The sequence below is a fragment of the Nansenia antarctica genome (genome assembly GCF_963989245.1).
Source record: "Nansenia antarctica genome assembly, chromosome: 20".
Taxonomy (NCBI): domain Eukaryota; kingdom Metazoa; phylum Chordata; class Actinopteri; order Argentiniformes; family Microstomatidae; genus Nansenia; species Nansenia antarctica.
Genome location: NC_137693.1, coordinates 5,149,578 through 5,166,872, shown reverse-complemented (window position 1 = coordinate 5,166,872; position 17,295 = coordinate 5,149,578). Strand labels below are relative to the sequence as shown.

General features: G+C 44.1%; 2 protein-coding genes across 2 annotated transcripts in view; one reads left to right on the top strand and one right to left on the bottom strand.

Moving 5' to 3' along the window:
• Positions 1-4,333, top strand: part of LOC308174896 (transcriptional coactivator YAP1-like) — a gene marked incomplete at its 5' end in the record, with an annotated part of 4,357 nt that extends 24 nt beyond the window's left edge. The window contains 8 exons of the mRNA XM_080550006.1: positions 1-168; positions 386-585; positions 1,131-1,288; positions 1,578-1,679; positions 2,062-2,213; positions 2,933-3,024; positions 3,168-3,268; positions 3,451-4,333. The exon at positions 1-168 is cut by the window's left edge and continues 24 nt beyond it. Of these exons, the coding sequence (XP_080406132.1) occupies positions 1-168; positions 386-585; positions 1,131-1,288; positions 1,578-1,679; positions 2,062-2,213; positions 2,933-3,024; positions 3,168-3,268; positions 3,451-3,638 (1,161 nt within the window). The 3' untranslated portion in view covers positions 3,639-4,333. The remainder of the gene's footprint in view (positions 169-385; positions 586-1,130; positions 1,289-1,577; positions 1,680-2,061; positions 2,214-2,932; positions 3,025-3,167; positions 3,269-3,450) is intronic.
• Positions 4,334-6,274: 1,941 nt separating this feature from the next.
• On the bottom strand, positions 6,275-15,989 carry birc2 (baculoviral IAP repeat containing 2). Its single transcript, XM_080550119.1, has 14 exons — positions 15,895-15,989; positions 15,380-15,469; positions 12,476-14,767; positions 11,886-12,166; positions 11,386-11,715; positions 10,980-11,271; positions 9,890-9,989; positions 9,699-9,777; positions 9,509-9,557; positions 9,127-9,369; positions 8,591-8,689; positions 8,200-8,355; positions 7,527-7,568; positions 6,275-6,975 (listed from the first exon to the last, which is right to left on the bottom strand). Exons 3-14 carry the CDS (start codon positions 12,567-12,569, stop codon positions 6,782-6,784), a joined length of 1,959 nt encoding a protein of 652 aa, XP_080406245.1. The 5' UTR covers positions 12,570-14,767; positions 15,380-15,469; positions 15,895-15,989; the 3' UTR covers positions 6,275-6,781.
• Between the last annotated feature and the right edge of the window lie 1,306 nt (positions 15,990-17,295).

The following is a 17,295-nucleotide window of genomic DNA, read 5'->3' as shown; positions in this document are numbered from 1 at the left end:
CCGGTGGGGCAGCAGGTCGTGCACGTACGCGGGGACTCGCAGACGGATCTCGAGGCGCTCTTCAATGCAGTGATGAACCCCAAAACGGCGAGCCTGCCACCCTCACTGCCCATGCGCATGAGGAAGCTCCCAGACTCGTTCTTCAGACAGCCAGCCCACTCCAGACAAGTAATTGCCCCCTCCTTCCCAGCCCCCCCCCCTTGTCTTAACCTACTCTGTAGCTCTGGGTAGAAGCTGATTCTAGGGAGAGATCTAGGATCAGCTTACTGGCCTGAATTTTCTTTTTTTAAAGTTACAATCATGAGATCATTAGCTGGTTTTGGTATTGTGTAGGGGTCAAAGGTTATGATTTGGCTGATCTGTGTAACCACCTTCTGTTCTCCAGACCAGTTCAGATGGAGGCCTGTGTGGTTCTCTGACTCCTCATCACGTCCGGGCGCACTCCTCCCCCGCCTCCTTACCCATCAATCCCATCTCCTCCCCGGCAACAGGCTCTGTGGCAACACAGCCCATCCCTGACGACATGCCCCTTCCCCCAGGCTGGGAGATGGCCAAGACCCCTTCTGGTCAACACTATTTTCTCAAGTAGGTGTCTGTCTGTCAGACCGCTCTATCTCTGTCTGTTGGCAGAGGGAGACCGGTCCATCTGTCCACCTATCTGTAGAGTGAGGGTTAGAACGTTGCCTTAATGACACTCTTGTCATAACCAATTGGACTTGTTTACCAAGTAGCTGAAATCATGTGTGTGTGTGTGTGTGTGTGTGTGTGTGTGTGTGTGTGTGCGCGTGTGCGTGTAGGTGGGCAGGTGTGCGTGCGGGCATGTGCGCACCTGTGTGTGCGGGCGGGTGCGTGTGGGTGCGGGCATGTGTGTGTGTGTGTGTGTGTGTGTGTGTGCGCGCGCGTGCGCATGTGCACGTGTGTGTGCGTGTGTTGCAATACTGGTAGAGCAGGTTGTGACTGATTGTGTTCACACAGCTCAGCTAGCAGGTTCCGCAGGCTTCACAGCCACTACTACGTCGGTTTGTTGAAGCCAAACTTTATTGACAATGTTTTTGACCAAAGTTGCATCTCACACTGTGTGTGTGTGTGTGTGTGTTTGTGTGTGTGTGTGTGTGTGTGTGTGTGTGTAGTCACCTGGACCAGTCGACCACATGGCACGACCCTCGTCTCTCCCATCTGCAGTCCAACGCGGCCTCTCACCCTCTCTCTGCCCCTCCCCCCCACACCCATACCCTCGCCAACCCTGAGCCCACCACACAGCCACACAGCAACACCAGCCCAGACACAGGTGCGTGCCGCCGCTTCTGTCTCTCTCCTCCTCATCCTGTCTCCTCTACTACCTTCTAACCCCTCATCCCTGCCACCCGTTCCTTATACCTCACCAGCCACAGGTCTTTCTACTCATATCTGCCCCCAAACTCTTTGCAAACCCACACCCTCGCCCAACGCTGTTCGCCCAAAACACCAGCCTAGACACACTCAGGCCGGGAGCTACCCTTATCATGAACCCCCCCCTCTCTCTCTCTCCTCTCTCCCCCTGTGGTATGTGTGGTGACTGTGTGTATGGTCATCTCCAGGTCCGCTGCCTGAGGGCTGGGAGCAGGCCGTGACTCCCGAGGGAGAGGTTTACTACATCAACCACACCACCAAGACTACCTCCTGGCTAGACCCACGCCTAGGTAACACATGCATGCACGCACACACACACACACACACACACGCACACACACACACACACACACACACACACACACACACACACACACATCACCACAGGTAATACAAAAATATGCTATTGGCCATGCTGCTTTACTGTCCCACACTTGCTGTTTTCACCAGCAGAAGGTGCTGTTGATCATGACAAGTTGGAAAGGGAGCAAATGTCTGTAATGTTTGCGGTGTGGAATGGGGAATCTTGTTTCGTCTTTACTTCGTCTTGTATATAGGCATTTCATGGAAAAAGCCCTTTGTAAATGTAGCTCATTATTACACTTTTTATACTATGCACATATATTTTTATTTTATTTTATATAATTTATTTTCTCTCATCCACATCCACAGCCCAGAGGGTGAGCCCTGCCACGCAGATGAAGCCTTCACCTCTGATGCCCGCCCCTGTTGGCATAGCGACCCAGCAGAGGCAACAGCAGCTGCAGGAGAAGGAGAGGCTCCGACGCAAACACCTGGAACTTCCTCGGCCAATCAGAGCACAGGTCAATCATTGCCCGAATCTATGCCTCGTCGGTGGTTCCGCATGTCGGGGTCTATTCTCATTTCTTTGCGCACCTGCTTATGTGCATGGATCGTTGACTTACGCTTCAAATGTGCGTGCAGATCTCCAGCACAGATTCTCAAGCCATTAATGCGCTATTATGCCAACTTGTTGTGGGTTGGAGAAACTCACACACATTTGAGGGGTGTGTTTGATGACTAGAGGCATTCCCATCTGATGTTTTACACACAAAAAATGTGCAGTTCTGCACACTGGAGAGGCTGCATTAAGTCAAGCAACACCATTGGCAGTGTTCGAAATTGTATCTTTTTCTGTCGGTCGTCTATGGATAACGGTTGATGGTTTTCTAACCATAGCACATAAGAATTCCTTAAGACAAATCAATCTACACTCCCATTTAGCGAGATAGACGCTCACCTTTTCAAAATGGAAATACCAAAACCTGAAAAGTTCTGAGAAAAGCACAAAGAAATCGGAATAGACTGCAGGGGAGGACAGTGGCATGTCAATTATGTGAGGCTCGCATCACTTTGCTGTCCACTCTCTCCTTCTCTCCTAAATGCACTTCTTCTTTCTTCACTTCAACTGTCAGATTACACATTCAGTGATATAATAATCATATCGTATGAGGTTATTTCTATATTCAGAGATGTGTCTATACTGTATATTTAGATGCAGTTTGTCTGTTTATGTCTCCAGTTACCCAGCAGCATGGAGCATGATGGAAACGCTGCCCCCTCCCAGGAAGTTAGAAACAGGAACTCCAACCTTGCAGACCCTACCCTCAACGGGTAAGTGTGTGTGTGTGTGTGTGTGTGTGTGTGTGTGTGTGTGTGCGTGCGTGCACGCGTGTATGTGTGTCAGGAGATGGTGTGTACTGTGTAGGTTTCTGCAGATATTCAGAAAGTGTGTTTTTGTGTGTGGTCTCTGGCAGGGCTCACTCCCGTAACGAGAGTACCGACAGCGGCCTGAGTATCAGCAGCTTCCCCCGTACTCCTGACCACCTGCTCAACTCTGTGGAACTCATGGACACAGGTAACAAACACACCAAGTAGCATTTAGCGTCCCGAACCCACTAGTATTGTGTTCAATGGGCATGAAATTGGAGAAATAATTGTTTCACTCAACTGAAGGCGTCTCCGGTTGATTCCTGCTGAATACGACCCAAGTGTTTTCCTCTGTATGCTAATATCCTGTTGTGTTCTCTGCTGTGACAGGTGACTCTGGAGCGGTCACACCAATGACTGTCCTGGAGACTGGAGGGTCTGTGGTGTGCATGTCCAACGAGGGGGAGGAGCTAATGCCCAGCATACAGGAAGCTCTGAGCTCGGATATCTTGACGGATATGGAGACTGTCCTCTCTGCATCACGCATAGACAAGGACAGTCTGCTCACCTGGCTATAGACGCACACAAAGACCCACCTTACCTGGCTTTAGACACACACACACACACACACACACACACACACACACACACCTGACTTCAATACACAGATTTTTCTCTTTTTTTATTTAACCTTTATTTAACCAGGCGGGTCAAGAACAAATTATGAATTACATTTGGGTCTGGCAGATACAGAAACACACACTTAAAACGTGATTCTAGACCCTCCTCATATTGCTATGGACGAGGAGTGGTCATGGTAGCTTAGGTACTGGACATGGATAGAATGGATGTTTGTTGCTACCCTATATTATGTAATGGTGATGACTTTGGGATGTTTCTGGTCTTTTCCCTTTCACAGGTGAGGCACCCTACATGCACACATTTAACCTAGAATCCTGTTTCTAATTGTTGCCCTTGCCCAGTATATTTTGTTGTTGATATCTGTAAATAAGGTATATATCTATTTTTAACTGATATACTTTGTCAACAAGTTGTTTAAACATTGGCAGCTACATTTTGAGCCATAAATGATTCACAGAATATTCCCTCACATCATCTTCTGTATTCACCTAACCAATCATATATATTTTATAATGTAACCTAAATGCACAATCATGAATCCCAAACACTACAGTGAGAGATCTTTCTCAGTGGACAGTCCAGCTGACAGCGCTGACCACAAGAGCTGAACTTAAACACAGATGTAAACATATGACACATATTTGGTAACATACACAAAAACTCCTAAGATATTGTTTTTACTGTGCATGATACAATGTGTATTATTTGTTGTATGGAAAGTATAAGAGGAGTGAAAATAATTTTCACATTAGCGCTTGAGAACTACAAAATTGGCCTGATTAATGTAACTATTATTTTGTATTTATTTGATGTTTATATGCATGTTTTATATAGATACACTACTGGTCAAAAGTTTTAGAACACCTACATTTTTCCAATTGTTATTGAAATTTAGCTAAAATGCTCAAATGTCATCAACAAATTACTCAATAAGTTGAATTGAGTCCATCTCTTTGCAAGGATAATAGTTTGTGTATTTGTGGAATTAATATCTTTGTTTTATAGGGTCTTTAATTGCCATAGGAATCAATTATTGATTACACTGTGTGGATCAGGTTGTCATTACAAACTGAGAAAATGGAGAGGAGCAACACTGCTCAAGAATGTGACCCTGGATCTACACATTTGAGGAGAGGATGAGACAACATCATCTCAGTCACTCTACAAAATTGGTCGATAACCAAGTGGCCAAAAAGAATCCCTTAATGGAAAGTAATCTATCTCATATCCATAATTGTTTGCAACAATGAATTCAAGTGATGCAGCAAAGAAAGTAGCTGGAAATGTGATTATTTGGTTTTACTGCAAAGCATTAAGTTAAGTGCAAATCCAGCACATGCAATGCAGTTTCCACACCATCTCTTGTGTGAAGATCAAGGGTATGTTTGTCACCGGCAGGGACTGAAAATTATTGAAATTATGAAATTTGCTGAGTTGGTAGTGACATCCTAATCTACACAGTGTGTAATTGATTCCTTTGCATTGTAGCTAAATTTCAGTAAAAACTGGAAAAATGTATCTAAATCTTTTGACCGGTAGTGTACATGTTACCTTATGTACACAGTGTAATCTTTGGACCATGTTATTTTTGAATAAACTGTACAATATCTGATCATCATATTCATTGAAAGTGAACGTTTTGTCTTCCACAGTTCTGTTTCATTGTTCAAGTACAGGGAAACTGTTTGAATATTGCGTGTCCGTTGGTTAGTTGGTGATCTTAACTAGTCCTATCTAATCACTGAACCACCTGCGAACGCCAACTGAGAAGAGTTTGGAAAGTAAGTAGTTCATTGACTTTGTTTTACTTTCAATATTTGGCTACCAAAGATAAAACAGGTTTTAGATTAATTAAATGATTCCTAATTGGGAAAGGAAATGTTAAATTTTTCAGTATCTAGCCGATAGCCCCAGATGTGTATTTTGTGTGTACCCATACACGTTGAACTAAGTGAACTTTTTTTGTTTTATTTAAGATGCTACTGTATAATACATGAAAACTGGTTACAATCTACTCAACATTGCATTGCAATCATAAATGCTTTTATAGTTCATATCTGTTTTATATAGCATTTGCTGTTACGAATGAGGTTCACAACAGAATTCATCACAAATTATAATATTTGGGCTGGTTTTTTATCAATTTGGGTGGATTTTGAGCACTGATTGGCATGGTAAACATCAGACCAATCTGGCAACACTGCAGAGTTCCACAGAAACATCGTAACAATTGCTAAACAAGTTGTAAAATGATTTGGGGGGCCAATATCTTTAGCTAGCTAAAATAACTAGCTTACTATATTGTTGTCTTAACAGTTAGTAAAAGAATAGGATTAAAATAAATATATATGAGCAATAACATGACGTGGGCTTGCTGCAGCAAGCACAATAACAACCCAACCTGTCCGCCTGAAGCTACAATACTGGGATCATTCAAGTCAAATACGGTAATTATTATGAATTAACAATTCATTAATTAATCCTGATGAAAGAATGCAGACTTCCTACTTCCTACTTCAAGTTTGTATTAGAAACCATCAGAGGACACCAGATGTACCATCAGACACACAGCGGACTGTCTTTATTTGGTAAGAATGTTCTTTTCTTTTGTGGGGTGAGGGGCCCCGTCATGGAGCTGAACAATCATCACAACTTCATGAGTTATTAGCCATTATAAATCGCAACACAATCTCTAGCAGTAGTTAGCTACAAGAGTTAAAGGTTAGAGAAGATAATGAAGATTTCTCCAGGTTGATTTTCTCAACACATACTGTGTGTACAATTATAGATACGTGATTATAATTCCATGCACATCTAGAGATCTCTGAAATGTAAATGTCTAGTCAGACCTGTGCTGAAGGACAGAAGCTTTTGCTGAGCTATTTTTTATCTTGATAAGAGAGGATAGAGACATGTCCCAATACCCTTTGGAAGACCTCCCTTCCCTCACCTAGGTTTCCACTAGACTGATAACACTCATCCAGCCCATTCAAATCAGTTGGCATGAAGGCAGGTAGTCCATGTTAGACTGTTGGGACGTGGCTGTGTTATATTTTGGATGAGGGTTCACGGAGTTTGTCTAGGAGAGGAAGGTACGGACGGTGCCCTTGACCAGGCCTCTGCAGATGGGGCACTTGCGCAGCGAGGGGGCGCACTCCTTACACACCACCAGGTGTCCGCAAGGGATGAAGACGATGTTGACCTCCTTGTCCATGCACACTTTACAGGTGCGCTCCTCCTGCAGACGGCGCAGCTGCTCCTCCATGGGCAGGTCTGGAGAGGGGGGAGGGGGAGGGGGGTTGGGGAGGAGGGGGGGAGGGTGGAGAGGAAGAGAGAGAATGGGAATGGAAAGAGGTTGGGTGCAGGGTGAGAAATAAAACGCCAAGTCTCACTCTCACATGACACGCGCATACAGGAACGCCGACATTTACTGTGCACATATGCTCACAAACCCACCCACACACGCACGCACACACACACACCATGCACACCTACACGCACTCACTCATTCACTCACTAGCGCAGGGTAGAGCAGGGAAATGAGGCCTTAGAACCCTCTTGTCATCCTGTACTGTCGATCACTGCTGAGAGTGAGCCAATAGCAACTCACAGGAGAGGAGGGCAACGCACACCCATTGGATGACACACCTGAACCCCCACCCATTTCAGTTCAGAGGCCTCGTTTCCCAAATGCTAGCCGATCCCTCTAAGCCAAAGCTACAAGCAGTGTGTGTGCGTGTGTGTGTGTAGCAGAAGCCTTGTGTATATGTGTGTGTGTGTGAGTGTGTGTGTGTGTGTGTGTGTGTGTGTGTCTGTACATATACCTGAGAGATCTTGACTCGGTGATGCGGCTTCATTTGCCTGGGCTGAAAGTGCAGTGAGAAGAGAAAATTAAACATGAGCTTAGACTGGGAGAGAGCTGGGCTGGACGGATGAACTATGCTGGGCACGGTTTCGCTGGAATGAGCTAGGATGATGAAACTAAAGTCAGGCATCGCAGAGGTTCACTAACCTATAGATATCATAAATAAGTGTAAATGGCCAATTGAAGTCTCTATATCATCTCTCAGGACCAGGCCGGTCCCGGTCCTGTAAACCATCTCAGCAGGTCTGAGGTCAGGGAGCCAGCTCTCTCTAGAATCTCCACACTTCTCAGTTGATTGTTTGTTTCATCCTCACATCACCTGGTGTGGTTCCAGTGTAGGCCTCCCTAGATCAGTAGTGTGCCTACCTGAGTCCCTAACACAAGCCCGTACCCTTCCATCATTCTCACAGTGACATGGTCAGGACAATACGACACACTTTACTCCCTGCCCCCCCCACCCCCACAATGACACCCTATTCCCCATATAGTGCAACAGTAGGTCAAAACGAGTGCACAATATGGGGAATGTGATATGACTCGGGATGCGCCCTGAGAGAAGATGGGGTCCCAGCTGATGGAGATGAGCGGTGAGCCGGTCAGAGGTCAGAGGTCAGAGGTGAGAGGTGAAGTACCCATGAGATCTCTGAGCAGGTAGACGTCGTTCTTCTGGATCCAGTTCCTGAACACTTCCGCCGCGGCGTTGCCTTTGGTCAGAACCATCTCGATCAGCCTGGCCGTCTGCTGCTGGGTGGAAGCCTGGGCCTTCAGAGTCTCGTACTCCTCAGCACCTGGAGGTCAACAGCCATGAACAGGTCAGGGTTCATGTTATCTCAGTGGCATGGTCTACTCTACACCATCAGGAGAGGCCGGTGTGGAGGTATAAATCAGAGGGTAGACTCGTTGTAATGCATTCCAATGAGCCAGAACCTCGGATTTCTATCTCCACTGCTACACATCCATGATTGTTGCTCAGTTTAAACTGAAAATCACCACAGAAAAAAGCCTTGTATTAAATATACATACTTATCACGTTCTGCTCTCTCAAGTGCTCCAAAACGGACTCCACGCTCTTAAGACGCTGAACCAACGCTGCCTGGTGTCTCTTCAAGAAAGTGAAACCATCTGCAGAGAGAGAAGTGGTTAGTATATTAAAAAAATGTAATATACATTTTTCAAAATCGAGAAATCTAGATATACTTGCAGTATACAAAGTAGATTGTCCTACAAAGACACTTAGATTTAGATTTAGTAATCTAAAAATGTATTAGACCCCTATACTTTCTTTTATTTCTTTTTATTTTACTACTCAATCTTTTCAGTTTGTAAAGCGTCTTTGAGTGTCTAGAAAAGCGCTATATAAGTCCAACGTATTATGTATTATTATTACTAGTATAGAATCAGTATGGACAGCTTGTATATCTTTGTACCCAAATGTTTTTCTTTCTTTCAATGTGCTGACATATCTAGCTATACAGGTGGCGATGTGGTAAGAGATGTGTTTAAAAGGGCTGTCACACCAGGTCTAGTGCAAGCCTGTGTGTTTCAAAAAGCTGTTGTACCAGATGCCATTGCTTCTGCAAGCATCTCTCTCTCCTCCTCCCTCTTCTGGTCCTCGGCGCTGAGAAGGTCTGAGACCAGCTCCTGGACAGTTTTGTAGTTCTCCCCGCTCGTCAGGATCTTACTCTGGACCGTCTGCTTGACCAGACTGCGCTCAAAGCCCATCTCCAGAGCAGACTTCACCACCGGAGTGTTCATCATGACTGCATCCTCCGACCGCTCCTCGCCTGGACCTAAGTGGACCACTGAGAGACAGAGAGAGGGAGAAAGACAGACATAATCTTACTCCGGGTACGTATAATCTAATAATCGCTATCTAACATACTACAGATTCCTGTAAACTCATGTTTTTTTTTTTATCTCTTTTTTCAATCTCTCACTCACCAGGCGGGTCCACAAACTCTCGTGAGCTGTTGTCCCCATTGGTCAGGAGCTGTGGGGGGGAGGAGACCAGAAAGAACAGGAACGTAAAGCGTCATTATCCTGTTCTTCCTGTTTAGGAGGTTTCACTTTCAGATCAGAGACTAAACGTGGCATCTAGGCCGACCACAGCCTGGAGCCTTCAAACTCTCACCTGCTCAAACAGCCGGGGAAAGCGGGCCTGAATCTGGTGGACAAACTCCTGTCCCTTCTCCTGGAGTAAGTACTCACACCTGCAGATAGCCAGAAGAACCATATTAATCAGCACACACAACTACCAAAAAAACACCTCAGTACATTATCTACAATCACACAGAGTTACAGTAACCAGTCGTTACTCGTTACCTAGGAAACCACTTGGCATGTTCCACCCAGGGATCGTCTCCGGACTCCCAGCAGCGCAGGCCTCCGTCACAGCAGAAACACTTCACGTCATCGTTACGACCTGAAACACAAATCCTATGAGTACCGGGTACTCTGGTACTGCAGTGTGCAGTAGTCATAACGGGCCGTTCAGTGGAAGCCCCCTGCATTGAAACCCCCCCCCCCCTACTAAACCGGGGACGGCCAGGGACCGGAAGCTACTGTAGTGGTTTTATATCATGTTGTACTGAGAAATGTAAGTCTCTCTACAGTTTGGTGAATCTAGCACTCAAGGAAGGCCCATTTCCTTCCTGTAAGCAGGGATGGGCCAAGATCTGTGGCGCAGTGAATAATTCTGACTATGGACAGGCCCATAACTTGTGTAATTACAGATTTGTATAATATGATTGGTTCCCAAGAATAGTGACCTCATGACCAAGGACAGGTCTATAAATATGAGTCACACCCATCGTTGGGGGCTTCCTGCTTGCTTCTTGCTTATTGGTCGGCTCATTTCTCTCTGTGCTCATGTAACTTGGCTTAATAAAAGGCCTCTTTGGAGACAATTGATCTAAGCTCTTTGTGCTTTGTAAGTTCTACTAAATCTATTAAGAATCAATTATATCCACGACACTACTCCCCCAGTAGGAGAACTGCCATAGTGAAGAGGCTGCCTCTGGTAGTCGCCTCTCACCATGAGTCATTGTCACCGTGATGTGAGTAGGACCAGGGGAACGCCAGTCTGAGCTCATCTAAAAAGCAGTCAATAGGGAAACTGCCTCCTATGTCTCATTTTCAGTCCATAATGCAAATCACTGCTCGGCTCTTATTTTATTATATTTATATTTTAACCATTTAGCAGACGCTTTTATCCAAAGCGACTCACAATTAGAGATGACAGGGACAGTCTCCCTGGAGTAACTTAGGGCTGGAGTAAGTGTCTTACTCAAGGACACACAAGTTGGCGGGGTTCCCAGGTGGTTTCCAGGTGGGATTTTAAACTCATGACCTTCTGATCACCAGTTCAACTTCAACTCACTATCCACTAGCCCACCACTACCCCTTTCCTCACCTACGTAGTAGAAGCCAGCCTTGGACAGCTGGTCGGGGCGTACAGGGATACGGGTAGGCCAGTGGACGAAGGTGAGCAGCCTCTCCTCGGCCTCCTGCATGGCTGGGTTGGACACGTTACTGAGGGCCGCGGCTCCTCCGGCGGTCTGGGAAGCCCCTGCTGTACCCCCGGCCCCCCCAGCACCCCCAGGCAGGGACACGTTGTCTCCCCGCTCCCCCCGGACGAAGCGGCAGTTGGGATAATGTCTCTGGTGCTCTGAAACCGCCCGGTCACCCGGCTCCCAGTTACTCAGCTAGAAAACCAAAATGTTTTTACGTCAGTCAACCGTGTACCCAGCTAACAGGTAGAAAAACACCAATAAATACCAACAAGTCATTCTTCTTTCATCCTACATGGTTGGTCATACCTGTCCTCCACAGGTGAAGCAGGCCACTCGATCCCCTTGGCCCAGGAAATAGAAACCGGCCTTGGCCAGCTCCGAAGGGGTGATGATGGAGAGGGTCCAGGAGTGGAAGGAGTCCAGGCGGTCCTGCTCTCTCCGCATGCTGGGGTTGTGGCAGGTGGGGGGTCTCTGGTGGGACATGTCCTCTACGCCACGGGAGCTCAGGGGGCTGGAGGGCACCGGGGCTGAGAAGCCCATATTCAAATACCCTACTCCCGGCTCCTCTCCTTGGCTTGCCGCAGGGGGGATAGGAGGAGCGGGGACAGGGGCTGGGGCTGGGGCAGGGCCTGACACCTAAGAGGGTGACATAATGCAAGTTAACATCATTTGGTTTGGAAAAGAATAGTTATAAAAGGCTCTAACACTATTCCACGAAACCCAACAACAGAGATTAATATGTGGAACAATGCAATCCATTGCTAATCATCAAACGTCATGGTTAATCTGGTCATGGTTAATCTCACCGGTACGGTGGGAGCGCTGCGGAGTGGGGAGAAGGCAGAATGGGAGGAGGAGAGCAGGTTGGCTGGGGTGGGCAGACTCTGGATGAAGGAGCAGGAGGGGGAGAGCTGTCTGTGTCTCTCTGTGGGACAGTCTCCTGCCTGCCAGCCCTCCGCTGTCACATTACACCTGAAACACTGTACCCTGTCCCCCACGCCCGTGTAGAACCACCCTGCCCGCGCCAAGCTCCGCTCGGTCACTCCTGACGACTGGAAACGGGCGTAGGTGGAGATACGAAACAGCTCTGAGGAGGAAATATAATAACAGCATCGATCAACTTGGTTTATAAACAGTTATACAATACTTGCAGCCTAAAGTGCCTAACAAAGAGCACTAACCATTTCAACCACAGAGGACTTTTTGTCATGCACAATTTATTGCTAATAACTTAACCATGACATTAACAGAAAGGTTGATGAATCTCAGAGATTATGAAGATATGCTTCGACCAAAGGTGAAAATAACACAAGCACTTATCTGTGACAACATTTTGTATATGTAACAATTGTAAATAAATAAATAAATAAAAAACTAGTAATGAATAAGTGTGTACCTGAGGAGTTATCATACTGCAGGTCAGTCGGGGCCCCGTTGCGAAACAAACCCATCAGAAACGGATTCTTTTGGAGTTGGACAAGAGTGTCCATTTGTATATTTGAGTTTATAAAGACAGAGAAGAGGAAGGGATGCCCTCGGGGGGAGAGAGGTTTGAGCTGGCCTATACCAGGGAAACACACAAGGGTTTTCTTGAAAACACAAGAAATCCCTGCACACGCGCACACACACACAAACACACTGTGAAAAAGGTCAAATGCAAACACAAAACAGATGGAAAACACAGACTGTGCTCAGTGCTTTCCCCTGATGTCAGATTCAAATCATCATGAATGACAAATGAAACCTAGGACTATGTTTCTGCTGAAGTGAAACAGAACAAGTTGTGTTCATAGATCCCAAGAACGGAAACTGAAGGGGAGGAATAACAGAAGTGAAAGAAACTCCTGCATGACCAGACATATATGTAGGCCTCCTACTGTCTGTTAAGTGAAGCTTTCCTCTCTGTGGCTGTGTGTGACAGTGGGTGAAATACACATCACCTGTCCTGTACACACCTTTACCTGCTACTCACAGGATGAGCAACATGCTGTTCCCAACACGCATCCGGCATCTGATGAAGCCAACTACTAAACCGAATACTCCAGACCACTCTCGATGGTTCAAGATAGGATTGGGCGGTATCCGATTTTTTTACAATGTTAAACAATTTCAAATGATGAATTGGTACCAGCGGCTGGTGAAAGCTGGACCAAAGCCCTAGCTCTGGCCTATCTGCGAACCTGCCTTGAACACTTTCCGTGAGCAGCGTTGAAAAATGCGCTAAAAATACTTTTGGTTCGTACTGAGACTATGGCGGGAGAAATTACACTATGGTGGCGCGCCACAGTCTCGTCTATGTATGGGAAACATTGCCATGTGCGAATGTGTCACTGCGTATCCTTCTTCTGAGAAGAAGTGATCACCTGACGCGTGATCATAATCACTTCTAAATAGTCGTTGTTTTTTTTAAATGTAAGGTTATTTGACCAATTCTAATGTTTATTCTAATGTAAATTCGAAAGTTCTGTCATCACTTTCATAGAGTCTTCAACCACACGGACAGTGGTGCTGGACAAACACAAATAGGCATTTATTATATTATATATGCGCACATTGCGCAGAAGATATTATTTTATGACGGTATTGAAATGGACACCGTTGCTATTTCCAAATACCAAGGGAAACTCAAGTCTCTTTGCTCAACTGTGCACTCTCCAGTGGTGTCAGACAATGGAAGGACTAGTGAAGTCCTGTATTTCACAATGCTCGACCAACACTCAAATCACATGCTGATCACATGCTGGGAACAACTATTTCTCCTGTAAGAGAAGCCTCAAGCTTGAATGGTGACAATGATAAGATTATCCAAACAGTGAATGCTGAACTGAAATTAAAATCATGACAATTATAATCTAATATATCATCCTGGGTCAGGAGGCACCGGACTCTCCAACACCCATCTCATAGAATGTGATGTCATTATGTCCTCTAAAAGAATACAGTGCCCTCCATAAGTATTGGAAGTAGGTAGCATTTTGTTTTCTAGATTTATCTCTATTCTCCAACAGTTTGGATTTGAAATCAAGCAATCACCATGGGATCAAAGTAGAGATTCTCAGTTTTGATTCAATGCTTCAATGTTTTTTCTTCTTCTTCCTATTTAGAAAGCACAATATTTTAAACGTCTATTTCAGGGCTACAAAAGAAAAACAAAACAAAACAAATAAAGCACTAATCTTTAGTATTTAGTCGACGATCCTTTGCATGCCTGAAGTCTGCGACCCATTGACCCCACCAGACGCTGGCTATATTCTCTGGTGGTGCTGTGCCAGGCCTGTAATTGCAGCCATCTTTAGTTCTTGTTTCGATTTGCCTCAATTAATTTTTAGCTAGCTGAAGGTTTTGGATACGTTTGATTTATCAGGCCAATTATGGCTTGATAACTCTTCGGTCTTCATGTTGACAGACACCAAATGCTTCCTTTTTCCAATACTTATGGAGGACACTGTATGCTTGAATTGTGATATGAATTTAAAACATGGTGCATGAAAGGATGACACAAGACACACGCGCACAAGCCCCTAAGTATAAGGACTCAAACCTCTCCCCCTCAATCAGGCATCCCTTCAGAGGGACTTTAGTCTTCCATGACTGGGGACATACGTAAGCCCAATAAAATAAAATAAAAGTGTTTGCGTTTCGAACAAACAATGGATTTCCTCCTTTACGGCATCATTGTTGAAAGCACCTGCAGGACAGAAGAAACACATTAATCTGGGGTTCACCATTTGAATGCATTATTTGTTTGATTCAGAGATTGGCCATTTTCTGTGGGTGAACGGATGACGATTTTCGTGTACTGTACAACCAACTCAATCACGTGAGTTGTCAATGAGGCGTTGTTGAGTTACATTTTAAACTGTATTTATTGCAATTCAGTACACAGCGGGCATAAATGGTAAACACAATATGACAAACAAACAACGAGTATAAAAAAAAAACTAGTATGAAGTAAAGTAGGCCTATAATCTATACTTAAACGGTCATACTTCCGGGTATAATAAATAACACATATACATGTTAATTCTACCATAGGTGGAAACTGTACATTAGGGTAATGTCATTTCTAAACGTATTTAGATCATGTTTAGGTTACACTTGTTTTAATTTAAAACAGAATCGTTGTTAACAGCTATGGACCTTCAGTGGCTGGCTTAGAGCCAACAACAATAACAGTCATCAGTAGGCGTTGCTGACTAAATGTCAAGGGCAACTAAAAAGGGGAACCCCGCAAACCTTTACCACACAAAAGCTTGCGAAGATCTTTCTTGATTTTTCAGCCCTCCAAATGTTAACTTACCGTTTTAAGAAAGATAAATGGAGCTCTGTGCCCTTCTTCACGGAAACGGCCCGGGAACCGACCGGATATTGACGAAATCAAACTGGAACGCTGAGAAAAAAAAGAGAGAAGGCAGGAAGTATTTATCTGAATTCCTTTCTTTGAATCTCTGAATTCCTTTCTGTTTTCCAGTCTGTTTGTGAGTAGATTGTAACCAGTTTTCATGCGTTATACTGTATACTCTATTAATCCTTAAGAGAAAAAATAAATAAATATAAATAAATATAAAATATATGTATGCCCTTTATATTACATATAAATATAATACTGAAGTGCAGTATTGAAGTAGTGAAGTGAATGGGCACACACAAAATACACACCTAGGGCTATCGGCTAGATACTGAAAACATTTAACATTTTAAATGTCTTAGAATTAGAATTTAAACTTTTCCAACTAGGTACAATATCTAAAACCTGTTCTATCTTTTATAGCCAATTAAATATTGAAAGTAAAACAAAGTCAATCAACTACTTACTTTTCAAACTCTTCTCAGTTGTGTAACTTCTCGATTCAGTGATGAGACTATTCAGACTAGTTTTGATAAGTAACCAATGACACATTACCGCCGCATATTTCCATTGACGCGGAATTCAGGGGATTTTTCATAGCGGAAGAAGTCATATGATTAACGCCCTCGTACGTAACAGTCAAACAATTAGTAAGCTACATCGGATCTGTGGAAGACAAAACTTTTACTTTCAATGAATATGATGATCAGATATTTTACAGTTTATTCAAAAAGAACATGGTCGAAAGATTACTCTGTGTACATGAGGTAACCTATATAAAACATGCATATAAACATGAAATAAATACAAAATAACAGTAACATCAGGCCAAATTTTTTTTTCACTCCTCTTATACTTGCTATACAACAAATAATACATGTATCATGCATACTCATCTTAGGAGTTTTTGTGTATGTTACCAAATATGTGTCATATGTTTACATCTGTGTTTAAGTTCAGCTCTTGCGGATCTCTCACTGTAGTGTTTGGGATTCATGATTGTGCATTTAGGTTACATTATAAAATATATATGATTGGTTAGGTGAATACAGACGATGATGTGAGGGAATATTCTGTGAATCATTTATGGCTCAAAATGTAGCTGCCAATGAGTTTAAACAACTTGTTGAAAAAGTATATCAGTTAAAAATAGATATATACCTTATTTACTTATTTACAGATATCAACAACAACAACAAAATACATTGGGCAAGGGCAACAATTAGAAACAAGGGCAACAATTAGAAACATTTACAGGAGGCTGCAATCCGTAACTGGACCCTCTAAATCAAAAATCAGATTAAAAGACCCGAACTACCCACTGTACATACTTTGTGTTTTGTGCCCCGCCCCCACCTGTGGTGTATGTCCCCACCTGTCCTACCCGCTGTACATACCTAATGTTTTGTTATATTGTTCTTCCCATGATGGATGTATGTTTATCTTGTAGATAGTAATAGTTATTTGTCTGTATTATCTTGTAGATAGTACTAGTTTTTTTTGTCTGTCTTACATGTAACGATGAATTGAGAATCAAGGACCCCAATTGAAATAAGCCAGTGGCTTTCTTGGGTTTTTATCCTTTTAGTTGACCTTGTATGTAATATGTACTTTCATGTACCTACTTCTGCAAATCTTCTAATAAAGTTTTCAATCAATCAATCAATCAGGATTCTAGGTTAAATGTGTGCATGTAAGGTGCCTCACCTGTGAAAGGGAAAAGACCAGAAACATCCCAAAGTCATCACCATTACATAATATAGGGTAGCAACAAACATCCATTCTATCCATGTCCAGTACCTAAGCTACCATGACCACTCCTAGTCCATAGCAATATGAGGAGGGTCTAGAATCACGTTTTAAGTGTG